This window comes from Psittacula echo (genome assembly GCF_963264785.1).
Source record: "Psittacula echo genome assembly, chromosome: 6".
NCBI classification, from domain to species: domain Eukaryota; kingdom Metazoa; phylum Chordata; class Aves; order Psittaciformes; family Psittacidae; genus Psittacula; species Psittacula echo.
Window position 1 is genome coordinate 63,836,156 of NC_137743.1, and position 24,245 is coordinate 63,860,400.

Consider the following 24,245-nt stretch of genomic DNA (forward strand, 5'->3'; position numbering starts at 1 on the left):
TTTATAGTGCTGTAATAGTTCTTGTACTTCGGATAGTTGAAATAGAGCCCAGGCTACTGCAAAACTTTGGAAGCAGGTAGGAAGACTGAGCATCCCAGGTGACTGGGCAAAGGCAGCGGGTTGTGATGAGTGCCAAAAGGCAGGCGATGGAGTACACCAGTCAGTGCCTCAGGGAGGTGGCGGAGGTGGAATTGTCCACTTGTCCACTTGCCCTGAGTCAACACCACCTGGTCAGTGCTTGCCACGTAGAGTAGTGAGGACGCGACAATGCTTAATGTACAACAATACAGCTCCACACTAAAAGGCATATAGGATTGTGAAAACAGGAATATACAGACTGTGGATTTATGTTTTGGTTTAGGTGGATTTTTTTTTTTTTTTAAACTTCTTTTTTAACTTTCACATGGAGGTACCTCCACACAGAAATGAGCAAACACTCCAGTGATGTAATTAATGTCTGTCTTGATTAAAAGCAGAACTCTGTGCTCAGCTCACTAAGATTCATGCAATTATATCTAATTCAGGAGTATTCAGACAGCTGTTAGATATTAAGGAAAATGTTCACTAATTGATGAATACATTATCAATTTCTGTAACACTGGAATTTACATAAATATACACACTCACAGTATTTCTCCTTTCTATATCCATTTGTTTAAGCTGGGAGCAGAAAAAGACTGTCCAAATTTCCATGGGTAAAATACACAACAAATTAATAAATAGCAAACAGTCCGAAACTAAATCCTCATCTGAAAAATATTTGTTCACACTATTCATCCAGTGCTTAAGAAAATACTTAAAGCAAGTCAAGATCAATATGTTAAGTCTTTCAAACAAAACCAATCTGTCATAAAAATAAATCTATTATTATTCAGTATCATTAAAAACATAGAAGAAATCTCACGTTGCTCTTAGTAATGTTGAATTGCCATTTGTAAGAGGAGGTTTAGACTCAATATTAGGAGAAATTTCTTCACCAAAAGGGTGATCAGGCACTGGAACAGGCTTCCCAAGGAAGTGGTCGAATCACCATCCCTGGATGTGTTCAAAAAACCAGCCTTTAGTGACACGGCTTAGTGGTGGACTTGGCAGTCCTGGAATAGAGGTTGGACTTGATGATCCTAAAGGTCTTTTCCAGCCTAGCTGATTCTATGATTCTAAGAAATTGTTTTATTTTAGAAATTATTAGTTCATCTCTTTCTAAAACTATGCCCTAAGCACACAAGCAATTTTTATGATTTCATAATCTTAGGAAAAGCAACTTCAGTAATGATTTTATATGGAAATCTTCCAAGAAATCTTTCAAACTGAAGAAAGCACTATCTGACAAAGAATGTATGAGCCACTATTGCTCTGGCATGGTTTGTCAAAAGTGTCTTCTTCAATAGTTACTACACTACTTGAACACTACACCACTTAAACACCAGCCACACATAAAATACAGAAAACACTACTACTATTTATATAGTAATGCTGTCTAAATCCATTTTTTATACCTCCTCTTCCGTAGCAGTGCTCAACCCAGATTTAACTCTGACCTTACTCTGAGCTGGAAGCATCTTACAACTGATACAGTCAGTGCAAAAGGTTATAAATATCTTTGAAATGTTACAAAGCAACAAAAAACCCTGAAAAATGTTTGTGACTGCCTTCATGGGATTAAGGACCAGAAAAGGACAGAAAACAGCTTTTGTATTCATCTTCAAAATATGGCTGTTCAACATAATACAGTCAGAGCTGCACAGTTAAGTTTATTTTAAACAAATGTGCAAGTCAAGACTCCCTAGACAAATACACAGAAAGAGAGTTTAACAATAGCTTTTAGCCATATATAAACCTTCACGGTGTGTGTGTGTGGGGGGAGGGGTGTTTGGTTTTTTGTTGATGGTGAGTGGTTTTTTTTTCAAAAAACTACAGTGCTGGAGTAGCCAGGTATCAGTGCAGTCTCTTCTGAGAATTAAGGACTCCAAGGAGTTTTCTATGTGTTTTAGGATGCAGGAAGGTCCCAACACATTCCCTTTCTTAAGCCATGCTTTGCATTGGCAGCTGGAACTGCTTTTGAGGTTGCAGGAGGACTATCTCTGGTAATTCTAGTACACTGGCAAAGTTAAAGAATAGTATGGAAGCTTTCAGTGACACAAAATTGAAAGCAGATTTATTTTTTTTATGGTATTTGTATTCTAGTAAAGTTTTCTGATATAGTTCCTTATCGAAACCAAACACAATACAGAAATGAAAAGTAGCGCTGTAAAAGTAAGATAGTCTGACTAGAGTATCAGTTCAATACCACATCCTAGCAGTGGACTTCTAAACCCATCTTTTGCTGAGTGAAGTTTTTCATGTGTTCTGTATTTCTTATATCTCTGCAAACATCCTCTTTGTCCTTATATTAATATCCTTATATTTATCTTAATGTGTTTTTATACTGCAAAATTATGTCTCTACACTTGAAAAAGGTACAGAGACCAGAAGGCAAAACCATAGTTGTGATGTGAAACCAAGGATTACACCTTTTAAATTGTGTAGCAGAAAAAGAAGGAATACTGATGATGTGGAAGGAGTTCAGAGTGTTTCATTTCCAGCAACTTAAAATACTAAGCATAACGTCACTTCAACATAGCTCATTGGTCCATAACTGGAAGTTTAGAATGGTTTTATTTTGCCTTTTAAATAGTCCTGTCCCAGAGTATACAATAGATCTAGCCAAACCGATCGCATTAAAAGAAAATACCAACAGCCTACTTTAATATTGTTTTTGAATACTGAGTCCTACTGTCCAGATATAATAGAAGTGTGTAACTGCTTTCTGTCTTTGATGTCAGAGATTTCACTCAGGTGTGCTGGAAACAGCAAAGCTTTTGTTGTCTTGCTAGACAAGCAGGAAATACCAGTAAAAGATTAAGAACTGACAAAGAAAAGCAAGGAAGAGTGAGGAAGAATTTGCATTGAGAACCTTAAATGGGCAGCATCTTCCAAATCGCTCTTACAGATGCAGAAAAAGTAGTGTGAGGAAAATGTACTATGACAAAATGTACTTTATAGCTATGCTTTCAATAAAAAGAGAAACAGAAGCAACAAGCCCCCAAAAGAATAGATTCACACAAGTCCTCCATCATTTAGCTTCCAAGCCTTTCTATAACAATTGTACTTCTATGTGAAAATGAAAACCAAACACCTTGTTTACTGCCATACAATTGTATGGTATTAATCTTACCTAAACCTGTGTGGGTAAGTTGTTCAAACAGAGTCCAGCTATGGTCATCAATGTAGTGGTTCTTCAGTATCAAGAGTTGACATACATCCCTGGCTGTTATATCACTTGGTACTTCCAAAGCTTTGCTAGTATTGTCTTCACTATACACTTTAATTACCTGCAATAAATAAAAAAGCTAAAATATCCATAAGTTTAACCTTTGATTCAGTTAGTCCAAATACATTCCTCTCTCATCTTCATGACTGAGAAAAGAACCTATACATACAGGATGCAATACTAAAGACAGCCATTTCTCTCTAGTGCAATGGTGTAATTGAGAACATAATAGCTGAGTAAAGCACATCCCACTTTGAAGTTTGGCTGCTGGTTATCTTTTGTCACAGGACACTGGAAAGATTGTTGCATTCACTTAAAAAAAAAAATAATAGAGAGGTAAATAACCTGGTGAAAACGTACATTCTTACATAAGCTAAAGAAGAAACCACAGAGGATAAACAGTGAAACTCAAGAATTCAGTGACTGCAGAACTGTAAGGTTTGATATAGAGTTAGTTCAGAGAACAATCAGATTCAAGAAGCTCATAATTCTATAGACAATAAAACAGGAAATGCTACAGACATGCTTCAAATTTTCACAAGCAAGAACTGAAGCTATGAGTTAATAAAAAGACACAAACATACATAAAGAATCAAAAATATCATACATGGGAAGGAATTACTATCATATGAGGACCAGAGAAGTAAACAAAATGTTGTAGAAGATGTAGATGCAAAAAATCTTATTACAAATATACAATTTTTGTTGTGTTCTATCAGTATTTTTTCCAAGTTTGTTTATTCTACTGGAGGGGGTGTGGAGCAGAGGAAGATGAGGGAATGCAAACTCTCATGAGTTATCCTGTCATCTTCACTTTTAAATGTCAGTTAAGAAGTTATTTTTCTCCACTGGTACATATTTTAAGAGTCCTTAAGAATGGGTGTCCATAATTTCCTGAAAAGGTGAAACTAACCTTGCTGATGCTTAGTTTCAAATGAAGAGGTTGAGGAAGTCTTATCGCATAGTGACTGTTTGAAAGAAGGCATGACAATTTAGGTATTTTTTCTGTATTTTCTTTATCTGAAGGAGAATTAACCAAATGAATCAGATGAATCTCTGAACTGTATGGAACTGATGCAAATCCCCACAGTGACTAAGCTCATTAAGGTCAACGCAGAAGGGATTTTTTTCTGGTATAGGAGTAGAAAATAATTTCATATTCCTCACAGAAGTCAGGAAACCCAATACTCTGTTAGATTTCTTCATTTTGCATTTTTTACAAGTAGACAAAATACAAACAGTGAAAAATATTGACGCTCCCCACACAAGGATCAACTCCTATCTGTGGTATTATATGTGGGAATAGTAACAGTTCCCAGAATAAAAGAAATGTTAGAGATTTTATTATAAATACAGGCAGATAAACAAGAACAGGAGGTATAGAAGATCTGATGCAACATTAAACATGCCATAAAAGTCTTCCAGGTACTCAGAAACACACTAAGTTATCAGGTCTGGTATGCAGTACCTTGTATTTTCAAGCAAGCATTTTCACTGGAAAGCCACTCAATGTCATGAGACTGGGAAGTAAACACAACAATTCATCCTCAAGAATCAGATTTATTCCGCAATATTTACATTTTCCAGTACTGTGAAGTAACAGTGTTATTCGTTCTCTACCAAAACAATGAGAGTCTGAATGTCCATTCCTAGTGCAGTGCTTGCTGTGTACTGTGCCAATGGAAACACTAAGCAGCTCACTTGCTAGTGACAGTGGCCACAGCAGCAAGGAATTCAGCACAGGTTAAACTACCCTGCCTACCCTGTCTGTGCCAAAGCACAGGCATCCTCAAGACAAAGAGCATCAAAGATGTTTTGAATTTATCCCCAAAATCCTCTCAGTTTATTCAATTCATCCATATTCATCAGAATACATCACACACCTCACCTGAACTTTATACAAAAAACCTAAACATCGTTGTAAGCCCTTCATTAGACAAGACTCAAATTCTTAAAGACAAACATGTTATTGTCAGTCAGTCCTTAATTTGCTCCCTTACTAAACACATGCTGATTTCAAGCATCTAATGAACAATCAGCAATGTATTGTTGCCCTAACCTGTTACAGGAGCTCCTGCTGTTTCGTGCTAAAGTTGGTAGGTAAGTGAGCAAAGAGCCGCAACTTTATCTCCTGCCATGTGCTTCTTTCCCACTAACTGCAAAAATTCTTCCTTGACCTCCACCCCAAATTCAGGTCAGCTCACCCATGCTTTCTAAACACCAGAACAAGGAAAAAGACTCCATTTGAAAACCACATAGTGATTAAAGCACTTTAATGGCCTTACTCCTCTTCATGGTTCTGCTTTTCACTATGGAACTACATATATGTGAGTTCTGTTACAAACTTTGGCCCTGTGTATTAGATCAGCATGAAGTTCATGATGATTTGCTTTAATATTTCAGCTAATAAGTGAAGACAACTCAAGAGCTCCACACAAGGTTCAGACACCCTTGCCACAACACCAGTCTCCAGGATACAGCCATCATTAAAAGTGGTGAAATCTGTTTCTACTCATGAATCGATCACCTCAGAGCAAGAGTCTTCTTGCAAAAACAGGCAGACCTGGAGAAAGTAGATCCAAAGTTTCAACAGGCCTAAGCTGCATCCCACTACTAACATTCAATACAAAAGGAAAAAAGAACACATAAATATTGAATTGAATTACTAATACCACCAAAGCAGCCATGGTTGACTTTCTAAGATGTTTATGCTTTGGCAGCATTCCCAAGTGGGACCAGTTAGCAATGCAGCATGCTTGCAGTATGGTCATGTTCCATACACACAGACACACCAAACTCCTGCTCCAGTCACACAGAAATGGTGTTTTGCAGCCCAGGATAAACCAGTATGAATTGTTTAAAATCCTGCAGTATTTACAGAGATTCAAATATGAAATTAAAAGAAATGTCTAGCATGCTGTGCTGTGAATGAGGTAGAGGGCTATAAAGGCGAGTGGACAAAACAGCACCCCATCACCTTAAAACATGTCCTACTCTGGGCAGCACTGAAGGTCAGGGACAGCTTCATTAGCCTCTTCAGTTAGTCTGTATGAGGCTTAATCTAAAAGATTTTACAGGCTAATGTGCCAGAAAGGAGAGAGACAGTATAGAAGGGGAAAGAAAAGGAGAGAATTAAAGTGACTTTTCTAGTATTGGACTAGACGATCATTGTAGGTCCCTTCCAACTGAAATACGGTATATCTCAATCATTTCTCCATAATGCCAGGGTGAGAATCCATGCCAGTGCCCTGGCTAAGGACCCTGCCAGCACGTACTAACCACTATAGTTTTCTCCAGGTGCTCATCAAGTTAGGTGGTGTGCTTGTTTCACAGCAAGAGCACGTACAGCCCATGCTGAGGCCCTTGACGGATGATTTTTACAGAAATTCTTTTTAAAAGGGTTAAGAGTCGCAGTGGAGATGACTACACTCTTATTGCTGAGGAAATAGAAAAAGGCTTTTTAAAATGCTGAAGACAGCAGCACAAGTCATAATAATGAGCTGCCTGCGGCCATTCAACTCGGGGAGTGGGAAGCCTTGGAGGTGGCCTTGGACTACAGGAGCACAGCTAAAACAAAACAACATAACAAAAAAACAATGAGAAAAAAGAAACCACCCAGAGTTTATATTCTCTGTGAGTATTTTCACTTGGCTTTCTCAGCATAGTGAAATAAATCCTGCACAAGTCTAGGACAAAGGATCATCCCCACTCACAGCTATGGCACATTATCTTATAAAACACAAATGCTGTGCCCTTTTTCCTTTCCTTGCAAGGGAGTCAAATACAGCTGAAGACAACAGTCATCTAATAGACCCTTGTGGACTTCTGCTACAATCTTATTTTAATGAATTGAACATGATAGTGTAAATCTCATGAGCTAGAGTGACCTCTGACAGGTTTTTAATTTGCAAAATTTGCTCATTCTGTGCTTTCTGCTGTGTTTGAAGCAAAGTCCTCAGTAGGATTTGCTGGGAATGTATTTGTCCCATGGGGATTGGTTCAGATAAACAAGGATAAATTCAAAATCCCATATTTTCTTGGAAATATGTTGCAATAAATACTTCTTTTGCCAGAAATAGGGCATGCTGCAAGAATTAAAGGGTGGCAGGATTATGCTAAAGATGGAGTTACACTCACCTCCCACAGAGATGAGGAAACCTGAGTGACCACCTCTTTATTTTTATTAGCAGTTACCATCATGCACTGGGCTGTCCTCATCCCCACTCTCTTCTATTCTTTCCCTGAAAATCTGACCGAGAAGTAGCACACAACAAAAAAAATTGTTAATTGAGGAGAAGCTGTCATCACCATTTTCATTAATGCACACTCTTGAGCTTTGTTCAAGCTATTTAAGTTCCCTTGATTATATCTTTAAGTAGAAAGTTTGAAAAAGTTGCCTCAATAGTGTTCAAATTTTCCCTTTCCTGCCTACTTTATAAATCTAAGGAGATTTTAGTTGTTCCCAGAGCCAGAAAAAGAAACATCTCAATAGTTTCCATTTAAGCCACTGGAAGTAAGAAATTAGCAACTCCAAGATCTTCTTATAAGAGGAAAGTACCAAGCTGAGCATGGCAAGTATTAATCATTTTCATTGCCTATGGGATCAGGCAAGGAATTACAGCCTTTCCATTTTTTCAGTATATTAAAAATCAGCCAAGATCAAAGAAGTATGTGCAATGCATCTTTATCCCTCCAAAAAATTATTTTGTGAAGAAATGTTGCTTCAAACTAAAATATATTGTGTTTCACTAATCGTCTGAACTCAGAATGTAAAATCAATGTTGACAAATATAATATAGTATTTAACACAGAAAAGGAAAAAGGAGACTCTAGCTTTTATACTAGAAAATAATCAGAGGGGGGAAAAAACCAGAAACTGTTTAAAAGAATAAGTAAAAGAGCACATAAGGCAATCAGTGTGGGAGGAAGGAGAAGCAATAGAAGGCTGGACTCTGCCAAGTCTTCTTTCACACTCAATCATCATCTCCACTACAATAATTAAATAATATGTTTCATACACTTTTAAGAGAGGGTGTCCAAGTCAGATTCTTCAGAATTTTCAAGCCATCTGTTTTTGAAAGTTCCAATCTGCAGAAACAGCACAAACATATGGAAAGACCATACCCTGCACTGAGGAATTTCAGGTTTCAAACTAATTCCTAACATGTGAAAGAAGCCAGGTAGATCCAACAAAAAAAGAACCACTCAGCACATGGAGTCCATATTTAAGTGCCTACATCAAAATGGCCTGACATTTACATGATTCTTAATGCTCCCTTACAGCCATTAAGACAATATGGATAATCAACAATCAGACCCTTTAAAAAAACCCAAAAAATAACAATCAGGCCACTTTTATTTATAAAGACACAAGCTCCTAAGTTTAGCTTATCACTTCCACAATTATTTTTCCCCCAGGCATAAAACATTGCACATTTTGTACTTACATTACAATTCCAGTCACATTTATGTTAAATGTAGAGTTATTGTATGCAAAACCAGGCCTTGAAAAAGTCTTAACACTCCAGGGTGCCATACTTCCCCTGAGATCCTGCCTGATAGTATGCTAACTTCTTTCTTTAGTGCCAACTAACAGGCTATTTGCCTGAAGCATTTGTTCTCCAACTTCCAACCTTGCCCCCTGCTAGATAAAGTTTTTTGCTTATTGATATTGGCAGAGGGTAGGGGAATTTGGCGTGTATTTGAACTACAATGGAAGTACTTGGAAATTTCCAGCATTTTGAACTATTTTATGTCTTCTAGCAATAGTCTGTCTTGATTTTAGAGTGAATCAGCAAAATTCTGCATTCATAAAAACATTTAAGGGCAGTATAACTAACAACTAGTTAAAAAAAAATAAGCGTGTCAATAAAGTTATAAAGTTTGCTGTCTTCATTACCAGGTGTGAATGAAAGACTTCCCCTTTAAGTATCCCTGTCTATAGTTCAAAGGCCAGGTTCCAATATTTCTGTCCAAGGGGAGGATTTCCAGGCCAAAAAGACCCCAACCCAAACCAAATCAAACACACGGTGCATATAATGGTAAACTGCAGCTGCTCATTGTAAAGCAACTATTTTTTCAATCAACACAACAGGAGCTTTCTAAAATTTGTCCTGTACATGTCTCTGTGAGCCTTTATTCACATAAGACCACTGACAAGCTCAAATTCTCTAACAATTCATTGATTTCTTGACTCAAAACAGGATGCTTTTTTTTAGGCATAAATATTCTGTGAAAAGGTATTCAAATAAATGATTAATTTTGTGGTAACAGTATGTGCACATTATCAATTAAAACAATTTTTATTTATTTTTTGGGCACTAGAGCAGCTGTCAATAGCTCACACAGTTACTCCCCTCCCCCAGATGCTTAGTACTGTCTCTGTGCCCTACCTAATCCAGGACAAGACTTACCATCCCATGAAAAAGGAACTAAACAGCAATGTGAAGAAGTAACATAAAAATATTTGAGACAAGCTATAGGGAAAAAGGTCCAATCCTCTATTTGCCGTCTGACTTTGGGCAAGTCAATATTAGTCCCTCAGTTTCCTTTTTGTAAAATGGGGCAGGGGAACTGAAATGTGTTGCTGTACAGCAAGGTAACAGATTGAACTCATTAGGATTTTTAAAGCACTTAGACTTACTCACAGGACTACTGCTTTAGATGTGTAAATATGCTGTATTATAAAAAGGGAGGTTAAATTATGCAGATCTCCAAATTATAATGAGCTATGTGCAAAAATATACCACCAAATTCCTTTCAAATGAAGGCTATGACAATCACATTATGATGTTAGAAAAAAATGGCAGAATGAGGACAAAGCTGACATGTAATCTCAAAGACAATGTCAGTAAAACTGAAAAGAAACAAGGTTTGAAAGACAACAGGAAAGTTAAAATATAAATATTATTTAATCATGAATTTGATACATTCGCATTTGCAATAGTGGCCAGCAGAAGCAAAATATAGTTATAAATAGTAATCAAACAGTTATAGATTTCATTTCTCTGTATAAAACTGAACAAAAGGCAAGATATAGAGAAAGCGATTTCCACACTTTGGACAATTAACTCATAGTACAACTACTTCTACAGCAGAAAGCGCGATTATTGTTAGCTACACAATAACTATACTATAATTGGAGAATTAAATAACAGGTATGTTGTGAAGTTCAACATCCTGAAAGAAAGAACTGCAGTAATAAACATGCAGATTAAACATAGAAACTGAAAGTTTTATCATTATCAACAACCATTACCACAACAAAGGACCAAATCAGGAGTAAGAAATGCAAAGGGATCTATAAAAGTAAAAAACACAATACATTCCTTAAAAAGAATGCACATTATTTATAAGAAATGCAAAGGGATCTATAAAAGTAAAAAACACCATACATTCCTTAAAAAGAATGCACATTATTTATAAGAAAAGGTGAGGGTGCAACAATTTATTTAAATAGAGTCTCAAATTATTTTGCCTTACAAGAGATTTTTTTCAGACTATAGAGATTTCAAACAAAAGCAGCTAAAGAGGTATTTCAAGTACAACTGGTAAGATGTGCATGAAAGCTGTGAGGAAATTTAAGCATCATTAGCAAAAATTTTAAATAATGCAATTCCATGCAATAGCAGAAATGAAAGGAAATTAGCAGGTTTGCCAAATGATTAAGCAGTCAAAGAATCGCTAACACAAGATAAACACATTGCAGAGCAGCTAAATGACTTATCTGCATTAATTATTCACAACAGATATAGATGAACATGTTCTCCCAGATCTACTCTTTACAGGTGAAATAAAATTGCCAGTTTAAATAGAAGGGACGTTGGAAATGAAAAAGAAAAAAACAAACAGTTATCAGAAGGTCAGTGCAGTCTAAAATGTAAAGAAATGTAAGTGGCAAACCTGGGTCTACGCTAACCTCAACAGAAATGGAGGCCTAGGCTCCATCTATTACGTCATCTGATGTGCATAGTGTATAAACTTCTGTTGAGTCCTGAGAAAGAGGAAAAGCCCAAGGGCTACTGCAGCAGATTTTGGGGTGTTGCATTATGAATTCGTGAGACACCATTGCCAGGAAGATAGGTAACAACCTACTAACATTACCTGAACCTCTCTCTGTGAAAATCCACTCTTGAATTTATGAGAATTTTTCCCCATCTTGTTCATAGCAGTTACTAGACTGGTTTAGATTAATCATCATACTTCTTAAAAATCTCAGTGGGGTAATGCAGTTCACATTGATTAGTATCAGTAACTTTTCCCAAGTCCTTCAAAAGAAGAGTTATTATGAAAATAGACAGTTATGGAGTGAAAGACTGCAAAATAAAGACAAACAGAATGAACAGTTCATACTTAGAACAGCTGGCTATAGTCAAGTAATTTCAGGCTTATACTCATACTAACCTTTAAGTCAGAGTAGAGAACCTATGTCTTACGAGCCATGATAAAAATAAGCCTTAGTTATTTTTGATTACATTATTGAGTAATGCTGAGAGTATACACTAACATCTCACACAAACCTCTTGGCCGTGGAAAGGGTAAAAGGATCTCTATTCCTGTTTTCTATGTACCTCTCACTTACGGACAGCTAATCAAATATAGGTCACTTCTCAACTTCAGTGCACAGTATGCATATTAATCTAAACCCAGCACACAGACAGGTGGATCTCATTTAGGAAGGCAAGACAGTTTTACATTGTCCTGTCCACTAAAAATAAATAAATACAAAAATTATGACAACAAACTAGTGAAACATGGGTAAAATTCTTGAACCAAGGGAAATTAATGTAAAACCACTAGAGAACATAACATAACCCGACTTATGAACAAGTACAGTTAACAAGCTATTCTCCCCTCTATCTATGCATCACCATGCCTTGGTGTCAGAGTCACCACTCGTTTTCATATAGCTCAGTATGTCCAACCAATACAGCTTACAGTACAAAGCTTACATAATTTAAGCTAAGCGTACATGCTGCACGACCCATAATCTTTACTTGGAGCTACCTTTTCTCATGAAATTCATAGAAAATTGCTAAAATAACTAGCAAGGTACAAAACTCATTTTGGTAGTCGCTAAGAGTTTCGTATTTTGCCACCAAACAAAGTCCTTTAAGATAAAGTTGAAAAGCTTTATTGTTGAATTAAAGAGATCAATATTCAGACTGGGCTTGATTATTGCATTAAGGTTAATAAGAGTACTTTCACATGAACTTTTCTTTGTGAAAAATTAATTTAGTGGAGATGAACAGCTTATTAGCCTTATTAGTAAATTTATGGTATTAGTAACTTCAGTCCTTTGCTTCCAGACTGCCTGCTAAGCCTTAATTTTACACAGCTTTTACATATTTAACAGTAATACACAACTTTAAGTTTATTATACTGATCTTTACTATATTTTATTATGTTTTATTTTTTATTACATTTTAAGATAATATATTACATCACATTATATGATATGATATGTTATTATATTTAGTATATTTAGTATATTTATTGGGACCCCACTTGGAGTATTGTGTGCAGTTCTGGTGTCCTCTGGTGTCCTGTTCGGCCTGGAGAAGAGAAGGCTGCGTGGAGACCTCATAGCAGCCTTCCAGTATCTGAAGGGGGCCTACAGGGATGCTGGGGAGGGACTATTCATCAGGGACTGCAGTGACAGGACAAGGGGTAACGGGTTTAAACTTAAACAGGGGAAGTTCAGGTTAGATATAAGGAAGGAGTTCTGTACTGTGAGGGTGGTGAGGCACTGGAACAGGTTGCCCAAAGAAGTGGTAAATGCGTTATCCCTGGCAGTGTTCAAGGCCAGGCTGAAGAGAGTGTTGGGCGACATGGCCTAGTGAGGTGTCCCTGCCCATGTCAGGGCGGTTGGAACTAGGTGATCTTAAAGTCCTTTCCAACCCAAACCATTCTATGATTCTATATTATCATAAACATAATTATATATATTATATATATTATCTATATTTATATCTATAATATATATTCTATCTAATTCTATATACAATAGCAACATTTAGAATGTGCTTACCATGTACTGATGAAAAAATATCCAGTTAGACTAACTGGACTTAAAAAGAGGAAGGGTACGGAAAATCATGTAAGAGGATTCAAAGAATCTGACTTGAAGAAGGAACTTCAGCATTCACTAAAAAAAAAATACAAAAATTGTAAAATAGAAAAGGAACAGAAAATGAAAAAAGTTCATAGTGTACCAGTGCGATTTACCCCCAAACTAGAAATATGATAGATATTGTTCATATACTACTCTACTTTCCAAAGAAGTCATGCACGAAGATTGGGGGAGAAATTTAATGCAAAGACACTAAAATATACTTCTCGGGTTTTGGGTTTTGTGTACAACAAAGTTAAGGGCAGGATGTTATCAGCCGCCCCATGTTTGAATAGCTTGTCCTTATTTATGTCAAAGCACAAACATTATTTAAATGAGGCTTTCTGTATTTAATAGTGCAGTTTGTCCAACATATCCTTTGCTTGTCAGAGATAAATAGAATGCTGTGTTCCAGCACAAGAGAAAGCAAATCTGTTACTGCCATGTCCTAGCTGCACTCTATGTTTCCAAAGAGATACCAGCTACAAAAAGAAGTACTTATTGTTTCTACTGGGTTTTCACACTGTGTTGCTGGTTTCTCCATAGATCTCTTGCTAAACTAAGACCAAGTCTCTGAATAATACCATTAAGAGACCAATTGGTTTCTCATTTCTTTTACAGTGGCCTAAAATATTTTTTTTAAGTTAAAAAAAAAAATAATTTTGTTTCTTAAAACCTTCTTTCAGTTTTATAATCTTATGCAAACTTCTGGCTTGAACTACAACACAGCTTCAAAGCAAAGAGTGCCTTTGTCACCACCTTTATCACTGATGTATTCCCATGGACATCATTAGAGGAGGAAAAGAATGTACATTTCGTAAGACCAAACAAATTTTAGATTTAGAGCTAAAAGATGCAGTTTGGAAATTTCCCAGAAAGGAACTTCCAGAGCAAGTATGACAAAGGCTATGTACGTTAACCCACTGTAATAGCTGTTTTAGAATGCTGAAGCACTTTGCAGGAAAAAAACCAAAACAAACCCACTTTGCAGAGTCAGACTACAACATCCTTCCAGCTCAGTGCTGTCTTTGGGTATCTGTTTCTAGTCACTGGTGGTACATAACAGCAAGGTTTAACTGCTTCTGACAGAACATTTTATCCCTCAGCACTTTTCAACTTGGCTTTCATTTTGTTCACACAGCATTGTTCCCTCCAGCCTAAGCACAAAATCCAAATAAAGAGTAAATCCTGCAATAAAGCTAGTAAGTCTACTCAAACCATGTAAAAACGTCAACTATACACTGTCACATTATTACAGGTTTGTCAGCAAATTTTGCTGACAAATCCAAAACACTACAGGAACAGAGAATTGCCCTGAAATTGTTGGAAAAAAAATGTAATAGTCATCTAATGCAGGAGATACTCACTAAAACAAATGAACAAAGTGGAACAGAAAAATATTGTGAAGTGGATTACATAGTAGTAAGGTGTCCTGGGTTCAGCAGTAGCAGTCATTTTTCTCAGTCTTACTAGCTGGTGCACTGCTGTGTTTTTGACTTTCAGACTGGGAACAGCGCTGATAACACCGATGTTTTCAGTTGCTGCTCAGTAATGTTTACTCTGACCAAAGACTTTCTGAGTCTCATGCTCTGCCAGGGAGCAGGGAAGCCTGGAGGAAGCAGAGACAGGACACCTGACCCAAACTGACCACAGACGTATTCCATACCACAGCACATCATGCCCAGCATATAAACTGGGGGCAGTTACCCGGAAGGGCTAGATCACTGCTCAGGTCAGGCTGGGTGTCGGTCAGCAGGTGGTGAGCAGTTGTATTCTCTTCCTTTGTTATTTCCCTTATCATTATTATTATTGGTGGTAGCAATAGTGGTTTGTGTTATACCTTAGTTACTGGACTGCTCTTATCTCAATCCATGGGAATTGCATTCTTTTGATTCTCCTCCCCATCCCTCCGGAAGCCAGGGGGGAGGACGGGGCGAGGGGAGTGAGCAAGCGGCTGCATGGTTCTGGGTTGCCAGCTGGGCTTAAATCACAACATAAGGAGAGGGTAGTCACTTTAGAAATTCAGTGTATTTTGACAGTATTTACCTCAATTTGTTCTGAAATGAAAATGAGGCAAGTAAACTGAACATCCTTCAGTCATCCAGGAACACTGAGAAGTCAGTAGCACATTTTTCAGCTATACATATGCTGTTATACCCTAAATTCAGAGGCCTTCTGAGCTGTCTGGCTTCTGTTTCTCTTCCCCACATATAAGCCATGTCCACATCATCATAAATGTATGTATTTTATTTGTGTTATGGTCATCCTGAAAGTCTTGTCAAGCCTTGAAAGTCTTGACAAACATCAATCCAATAAGTTACAATTAACAGGATCAAAGGAAAAATAACAACATTGAGGGCTTGCATATGCAGCTGATGAACAATTTGATGAGCTAGTTAAGTCTGGTTGTCAAGCTAATATAAGACAAGCAGAGAGCTGCAATTGCTATTCAGTCTAAATACCATTTAATTGCTAACCTCTTGGAGAATGGAATTAACTGGTTCAGAAAAGCAGTCTAAATAGTCTAAGAAAAAGGCACAATGTTAAGTTAGGGCAAAGGTCAGAGATGGAAATTATACAATGTACAAAAGTAATGAGAGACTGTGAAGAAATCAGACTACACTGAGGAATAGTGAAAAAAGAGGATTCTAGTTAAGAAGTAAAGGAAAAGCATTAATGGTGTCAAGTGAACACTTCCTCCCAGGTCTCAGTCCCTCATAAGAATTTTAGTGGTGCCAGCCAGAAAAGGTATCAGCAAGGACAAATAGCAGGAAGTTGTAACAGCAGGGATCTGGAAGGCATGGGTAAGAAAGGAACCAAAGATGTCTCTGCAAGTTAACATTTTTGATGCCCAAGCATCTGCATTGGTAGATATAGGTCAGCAGTACAAGACCACCATTAGGATCTGACAGAAAGAGGAGATGAAATATGGTATGAGAAATATGATGAAATATTATAAATATGATGAAAGCCTATCAACTCCAGCTCAAGAAGCTGGATATGTATTCTTGGAACGTTTGACTTGGAAAGTTTGACTTGCCATGCTTTGTACTGTTTCCTAGGCACTCTACATTGTATTATGCACTGTACTGTGCCAGAATAAATCTGTTCTCATTTAACTACTTTAAACTATGAAAACAGGTTGCCTTGAAATAACGTAAACACAAATAAAGGCTTGAATAAGGAAGAAAACTTCAAAACAGAAACTTCAGGAAGTAACTACCCAGTGTAAGAGACTAAGATGGACTGGAACCAGGGTAAAATTTTCAACATTAGAATAGAATTATATTGGTTCAGAAGTTTTGATCTGTGGTGGGCTGACCCTGGCTGGATGCCAGGTGCCCACCAAGGCTGCTCTATCACTTCCCTCCTCATCTGAACAGGGGAGAGAAAATGTAACAAAAGGCTCGTGGGTCAAATTAAGGATAGAATGATCACTCAACAATTGCCATCACATGCAAACCAGACTTGACTTGAGGAAATTAGTTTAACTATATTACCAATCAAAATCATAGTAGGATAATGAGAAAAAAAAACCCAAATCTTCAAATCCCTTCCCACCACTACTCCCTTCTTCTCAGGCTTAACTTTACTCCAGATTTCCTCTACCTTCTCCCTGTTCAGTGGTGCAGGGGATCAAGGAATGGGGGTTGTGGTCAGTTCATCACATGCTGTCTCTGGTGCCCCCTTCTCCCCAGAGGAAGGACTCTTCACACTCTTTCCCTGCTCCAGAGTAGGGTCCTTCCAATGGGAGACAGTTCTCCATGAACCTCACCAATATCAGTCCTTCTGACTGCCTGCATTTTTTCCACAAACTGCTCCAGTGTGGATCCCTTCCATGGGGTGCAGTCCTTCAGGAACAGTCTGCTCCACAATGGATCCCCCATGAGGTCACAAGTCCTGCCAGCAAACCTGCTCCATCACGGGCTCCTCTCTCCACAGAGCCATAGGTCCTGCCAGGAGCCTGCTCCAGCATGGGCTTCCCACAGGGTCACAGCCTCCTTCAGGCATCCCCCTGCTCCAGTGTGAGGTCCTCCTCAGTCTGCAGGTGAATATCTGCTCTACTGTGGACCTCCATGGGCTGCAGGGGCACAGCCTGCCTCACCATGATCTGTACCACAGGCTGATGGGGAATCTCTGCTCTTACACCTGGACCACCACTTCCTCCCCTCCTCCTTCATTTTCCTTTTGGTGTTTGCAGGGCTGCTTCTCTCACATATTATCAATCTTCCCTCCAGCTGCTGTTGCACAGCACACAGCAAGTTTTTTCCCCTCCTTAAATACGTTATCCCAGAAGTGCTACATTACTGATGGGCTCAGCCTTGGGCAGTGGCGAGTCCATCTTGGAGCTGCTGGTATTGGCTCTATTAGACACAGGGCAAGCTTCTGTCAGCTTCTCACAGAAGCCACTCCAGTAGCCCCCCTGCTACCAAAACCTTGTCATGCAAACACAATGTATGATAATACAGTCAGAACTTCATTTTTAGGTCATTAAGGCAGCTGGCTTTTTGTTGGGTTGGTCCTGCCTCTGTTCCTGACCCACAGGCACAAAAAACAAGGAGCAGGGAAGACACAGGACATGGCCAGTACCCATAGCAACAGCATGAAAATGAGGAAGAAAGCAAGCTTAAATATGAAGCATTGCTTGATGCAAGGTAATGAATTTAACTGGTATTTATTAATGCATCTTCAATTTATCAAAAACAAAATCTCATTTTTCAGATACTTCCTTAAGTATTGTAGCATGTTGAAAGTAACACAAAGAAGACGTGTTAAGGAAAGTAAGGAAAATTTGATTTTTCACACAGGACTGACACCAACACCTTGTGTACAGTTTTTTGAGTTTCTCCCTTCATATACAGCAATGTAGCATAATCAGTATGGGATTTACAATCAGCAGAGATAACTATTTAGCAATAGCTCCTGGTATACTTCAAGGCTAGATAACACAGTCTGAATGTCAAGTTCTGACTTCTTGAAGCCTAATTTATTCAAGAGGAGACTAAAGTACTAGAGCTAGAAAATGGGCAAGCACTTTCTTCAGTTGATGAAAAAGCTGTTGTTTGGGGTTTTTTTTTCCAAAGGATTTCTGCCAACAGAAAAGGATTATGAGCAGAACAGGGCACTAAACACTGCCAATTTCCTTGGTTACTGTATGAAGAATGTTAGATGTTCAAAGAAAGCAAGAAGAAACTGAAAAAAAAAAACAATATCAAAGATTTGTTCAAGAACTGAAGACAGAGAGGAGACAGAGTGCAACGTTAATTGTGCAACTAAACCTCGTCAAACTATACAAGGGACAAGTAATGACCAAGTGTATTAAACCACTGAGATTTTAAAAGACTGTTTAAAATGCTCCGTGCACTTATTACTCACCTTCTCTCACACACACATGCATCCCTATCTACCTTCATGGCAACTATGAAGCATAGTGCTATACATTTTAAACTCCAAGCATATTGACCATTTTCTGTACAATATATTATGTAAAATTGGATTGCTTGTAGAGACTGGAATGTTGCAGGATAGAAAAATCCTCCCTCTCCACCCCAGCAGCTGAACCATAAGGACTCCTACAGTTAGTGCCATTTTGATTTCATTTATATAAAATGTGGGATCATTTTTATACATGATAAAAATGGTAGTAGGTTCTACCGGTTTCATGTTATTCAAAGCAGGAAATGACTGGCGAATGGCATATGACTGCTATACCCCCTGAAGAGGCCCCATCAATAGCACTCTCCTGAACAGTCCCTGGACCTAACCAGACCTCTTCCACAATGACAGAAAATTTCAGTCTACCACCCTCCTTCTTCCCTAGCATCCAGAAACTGAACTTCAAGCATCACTTCAGCCTCTAACATGAGTAGGTAACAATATCTGCAAGTACAGTATAACAGACGACTGAATTCTAGGCAGTTCATGAATCCTTTCACAGCTAACAGGAAAGCTGTATGCTTCCTTGAACAAGTATGTAAGGTAGATACTTCTAAAACTAGTTTTGTGAAGCTTTCATGTATTATTAAGAGGAAGCAAGAATTACACATATCCCCAAACCAAATGCAGCTATCTCAGCACATGTTAGATACAACAACAGTGAGAAGACTTTTCTTTGAGCCTACATAGCAGCTTGGCCTTCTAGCAATTTTAAACACAAACTTATTTCAAAAACACACTACCAGTCTCCTGAATTCAACCTGGGTCTCTTCCTATTCCCATATATATTCCTCCTCCACAACCTTCCTCAACTCTTGTTCTGGCTTCACATACCTTTACTGTATGTATCCAACTGCAGATCCAGCAGCAGCATATCCTGATGCTTTATCCTAGTAATCTATCTCTAAGATTTAATTCTATACTGAATTTCCAGTTAGGCCCATCTTACTGCTTTATCTGTGGTTATCCCCATTGTCTTCTCTCAGACCTCCCAGTAAGTCACAAAACAAAACATTCCATTAAGAATAAGCCACTACAGTGATTAAAATACTTCACCTTGACAGCTACAGGTTTTCTGAACACTGTTCCTAAAGTCTTTAAAGCACACTCAAGTCTATCTCCCACTTAAACCTCTCATTTGTGTTCAAATCATTGCAGGATGTTACCCTTTCTTTTATTATTGTATTATATTATTTATTATTGTATTTCTCTTATTTTTATTCTGTAAAAAAAGACAAAAAGGGCACAAATCTTGTTTACACATCTTTAAATGACTGTTTTTAAAACCGTCCTTACAAAGAGATGTTTCATACATGAATGCTTTTCTGCCTCCAGTTATTTTATAAAAGGTATCCACTTAATGACACCATTACCATGTCACTTACAGTGCCTTATTTAAAATTCCTGGATTAGCACATTGGCCTTTCATCTCAGGGAACCCAAATGCAAAACTGAAAAATTACTTTCACACTCTTAGCCTTGCAGACACAGACATCACTAACTCTCAGTTCAATTTGGCTTAAGTGACCATTTTTTTCCTTGGGGGAGGGGCAAGCGTTTAGCAGCGTGTGATTTCAGGCCAGAAAAATAAATGAAATAAAGATGCAAGAGAATCTTGAAATTTGCATGCTTATAACATTCCTAGGCTTGAGCAACCTAAATCACATCCTCATTTTCTAATCAATATTTCTTCCATTTAAAAGACACTATGCAATCTCTTAAAGAATCACTGGAAATTATTCAGCTGCAATACCTACCACCTATGTACACAAAGCTTTTTAACACCATGTAACCTAGTATGCTATAAAGTTCCCAGCTGCTGTGGAAAAAACTACAACCCTCATTGTTTATACACCTTGTGTCCAACATCAGGTGTGTAAGTACTCTTCTATACTTAACATTTAAACACCCACAAGTCTGCCAGACTTGTTATCTTGAATAAATGATTGGTTTTTAACTGACTGTAAAACACTGTTCTGAATCCATTATGACCTTTAGAATCTAATTAAAAAAACCAAACCAAAAACAAACAAACAAAAAAAACCAGCAAAAAACCCCACCACATTTTAGACAAATACACAAAATTATTCACACAAAACATGAAGAAGACATTTACTCTAACTGTGCTGGATTAATTATATGTCTAGTCTAAACACACTATAAATCTGGTTGAAATAGTACTCAATATGCATAATTCCCCATGTTTATTAAGCAAGCAATTTTTCTGCCTGTGCTAAAAACACCCTTGGAAACTAAATGAGGCCCTATAGCTTCAGTTAAAAATATATTACTTAAGAATAAAACACATCAACTGTGGTAAGTACCTATTTTAAACCAGAAAGAAGAATGAAAAAACTTTGGACAAGACACATTACATATGTGGAATGATAATGAGAAAAACACATAGATTCAAGAAACTGGCAGAACAGCCAGATGAGCACATTGGTAATGCAAACTTTTACCTTTTGTGAGGGAGGAGAAATACCACAATAAAATGAGATTTCTTATACAATTACTCATCCCATGAATTTAAGAAATAATCATTGGGGATGTTCGATAGCCTAAATTAGTACTTTCTAAGCTAAAGCTTAAGTTTTTCTTGACCATGCAGTGCTAACACAACATTTTTCCATTTCCAGATTCTTCTTGCATTACAAAAAATTGATGTTGCACTACTTTAAATTAAAGGGGATGTCTAAGGTTCTAATGGCCACGAGAAACAACCCCAAATTTACACATGCACATGTATGCCCAACTGTTACCCCTTAAAAGCAAGGCTCTTTTTTGCCTGCCTTCCAACCTTCCCTCCCTGCAGTATTCCAGTTTCAGAAATTAGGTTATTGCTACAGAAATAACAAAAGCACTTTCTGAGAGAAAAGGAGGAATTCTTCTGAGAGACAGGAGGAATTCTACATGTGTAGATAAAAACATTGCAAGCATAAACAGGAGTATTAAATTTGGCAGTGAGATCTCAGTGAGGACACATGCCTTTGAGAATTTTTGCAACTGTGTGTAACCCAATACCTACCTAAGGCAACATCCTGTGCTGCTTCCTCCTGCTACTGCCATTGGCTTACAAAGTGTACAGAGAATGAGAAGTAAAGCCAGTAACTGTTGACAGCTAATTTGATAGTAGTGTGAAAATATTTGTTTTAAAAGAGGAGAGAATGCACAGTAGATGGTCTTACTCACCATGCATTTGTCAAAAGAGAAAAACTCATTAAGTTTCCGTGGAGAATGATGCCCATCTCTCAACAGCAAAAAAAAGAAAATTAATGCATTAAAATATACAGTTCAGTTAAAACTGGGTTTTCCAGCCTTAGGAATGCTAGATTCAGCAAAGTTATACAGCTCTCCCCTTCCACATGGCACCAAGTACCGCTGTATGCATACGGGAGGACTCCAGCACAACTACGCACTGCAAGAACAAAGACCTTCATTTCCTAACATACAAATAATCAAAGAACAGCCAAAAATAAAATAACCATGACAACTGAAGATTTGAGACCAGGTGGGGTGTTAGGGGGAGGAAGAGAGGAAGGGGAGGGAACCACAGCATTGAAAGGATGAGAGCTGAGAAAAAAAACCCCATAAACCACAATTTTTAGAATTGTGAGGAGTGCAACACAGGCCAAATTATTAGGATAAAACTATGTAAAAGCATATCATGCACACATCTAAGTCTGAAAGAGAAGCTACTATACCAGAAAAATAGTATATGATGTTATTAAGTTAGTAGTATAATCTAAGCTGTACCAATCAATCACACTAAAATTGCACGTTCACAGGCTTCCCCTCCAACTCAAACAATAAAGTAATCTAAAAGAATAACTGATATCCCAAATCAATAAGAGCTACATGTTTATACTACTTTAGAGCTGCTGGACTTATGCCAATACCATAAAAAGTATATGCTGTGTCCCGTGAAAGTTGTTCGTGAGAACCACTTAATACAGTGAAATTTCATTTTTCACATTGGTGGTATATTAAAAGCCTCTGAGTAACAGAAAAATTTATTAACAGTGATTAAGGCAGATTAGGCAGCACTGAATTTTTGAAAAATATCTACACATTTACAAAATAAATTGAACTAATGAATTGCTTAGTTGTTACAACTAACTTCTTAGAAGTTAATATATCTGCCTTAATCGAGAGTCATATTTCCGTACTTCACTTCCATGTGTATTTTTAACTTCACAGATACTCCCAATGCATACAGTTACACTAGGCAAGCCTAGTGCACATAGGTGTAATGATTTTGTACTGCTTCCACCTTTTAGTGAGTTAATAAAAAAAGGGAAGCTACAGTGGCTATGGAGAAATGCTGTGCAGTATTACCCTGATTCTCAAAATACATAACGGGCTATCTACTACTAATGGGCTAGCCAGCAGGGGTAAGAAAAAAGTATTTTGTGTTTAAGGCTGATGTAAAGCCTGTGGAACCAGGCTCCAATAATCCTCTATTAGAAACAGTACCAAGGCCTTCTACAGAGGCATATATTAATATTCCAAAATGCCACTATGACACTTCATATTTAAAACCTACATTAATCTGTAAGCAAAATCAACTTGCACAAGGTACAGAATTATAGCAACAAAAAAGCACAGTAACAAATATTCATTTATGTACACATATATATTTATGTATGTTGTGTAAATATGTACTTCACATAATTTATTACAGTAGAAAAATAAAAAAATAAGTAAATATTAAATGCATTTATTTAAAACTTTATTTACGCTAAGCAAATGTATTACCAACCCATACTAAAATCAGCATTATAAGACTGACGTAAATGCTGTACCCCTTTCTGCGAAGCTATTGGCATAACTGCAGCAAGTGTTACTCTTCTTGAAGACAAACTCATGTCTGCTCTTCACAAAAATCACTATCCTTCAAAGTGATAACATGAAACAGAACAAAGTAGTTAGCAATATTTCTTGAAGCCAAACTTCTTAAAAACCAAATATTGGACAGTCAGTGCAAAGAAAAGACTAAGAATGGAGTAAATGACACCCACTCAAAGCCAATTGGTGTCACAGAAGACACCAGGGTACAACTAACTGCAAATCAACCAATCAAAGAGCTTGAAAACTCATCTTCTCTCCTTGGAAAGACCAATGCTGATATGTCTGGCTATAAAAATAAGCAGAACAATATGCATTTCTATCACTCAGAACCTTGTCTTCACTGTCAAAACAAAAACAAAACCCAAATGATTAAAGACTGTATTTTAGCACTTGATACTGAGTGGTTACAGTGTTGGGGTTTTTTTCCTGTCTTTTCCCAGCAAACAAAATACTCTTCAGCGCTTCTGATCTTCAGGTTTAAAGAAAGTAGCTGAGCATAAGAACAGATGTATCCATGAAGTTTCTTTCTGATTCTTA

General features: G+C 37.4%; 1 protein-coding gene across 1 annotated transcript in view; it reads right to left on the reverse strand.

Annotated features, from left to right (window-relative positions):
* GRB14 (growth factor receptor bound protein 14) overlaps nucleotides 1-23,728 on the reverse strand; it is a gene marked incomplete at its 3' end in the record, with an annotated part of 48,689 nt that extends 24,961 nt beyond the window's left edge. The window contains exons 1-2 of the mRNA XM_080621739.1: nucleotides 23,663-23,728; nucleotides 3,215-3,371 (exon numbers count right to left, since the gene is read on the reverse strand). Coding sequence (XP_080477865.1) covers nucleotides 3,215-3,371; nucleotides 23,663-23,725 — 220 coding nt within the window. The 5' untranslated portion in view covers nucleotides 23,726-23,728. The remainder of the gene's footprint in view (nucleotides 1-3,214; nucleotides 3,372-23,662) is intronic.
* Nucleotides 23,729-24,245: the final 517 nt, after the last annotated feature.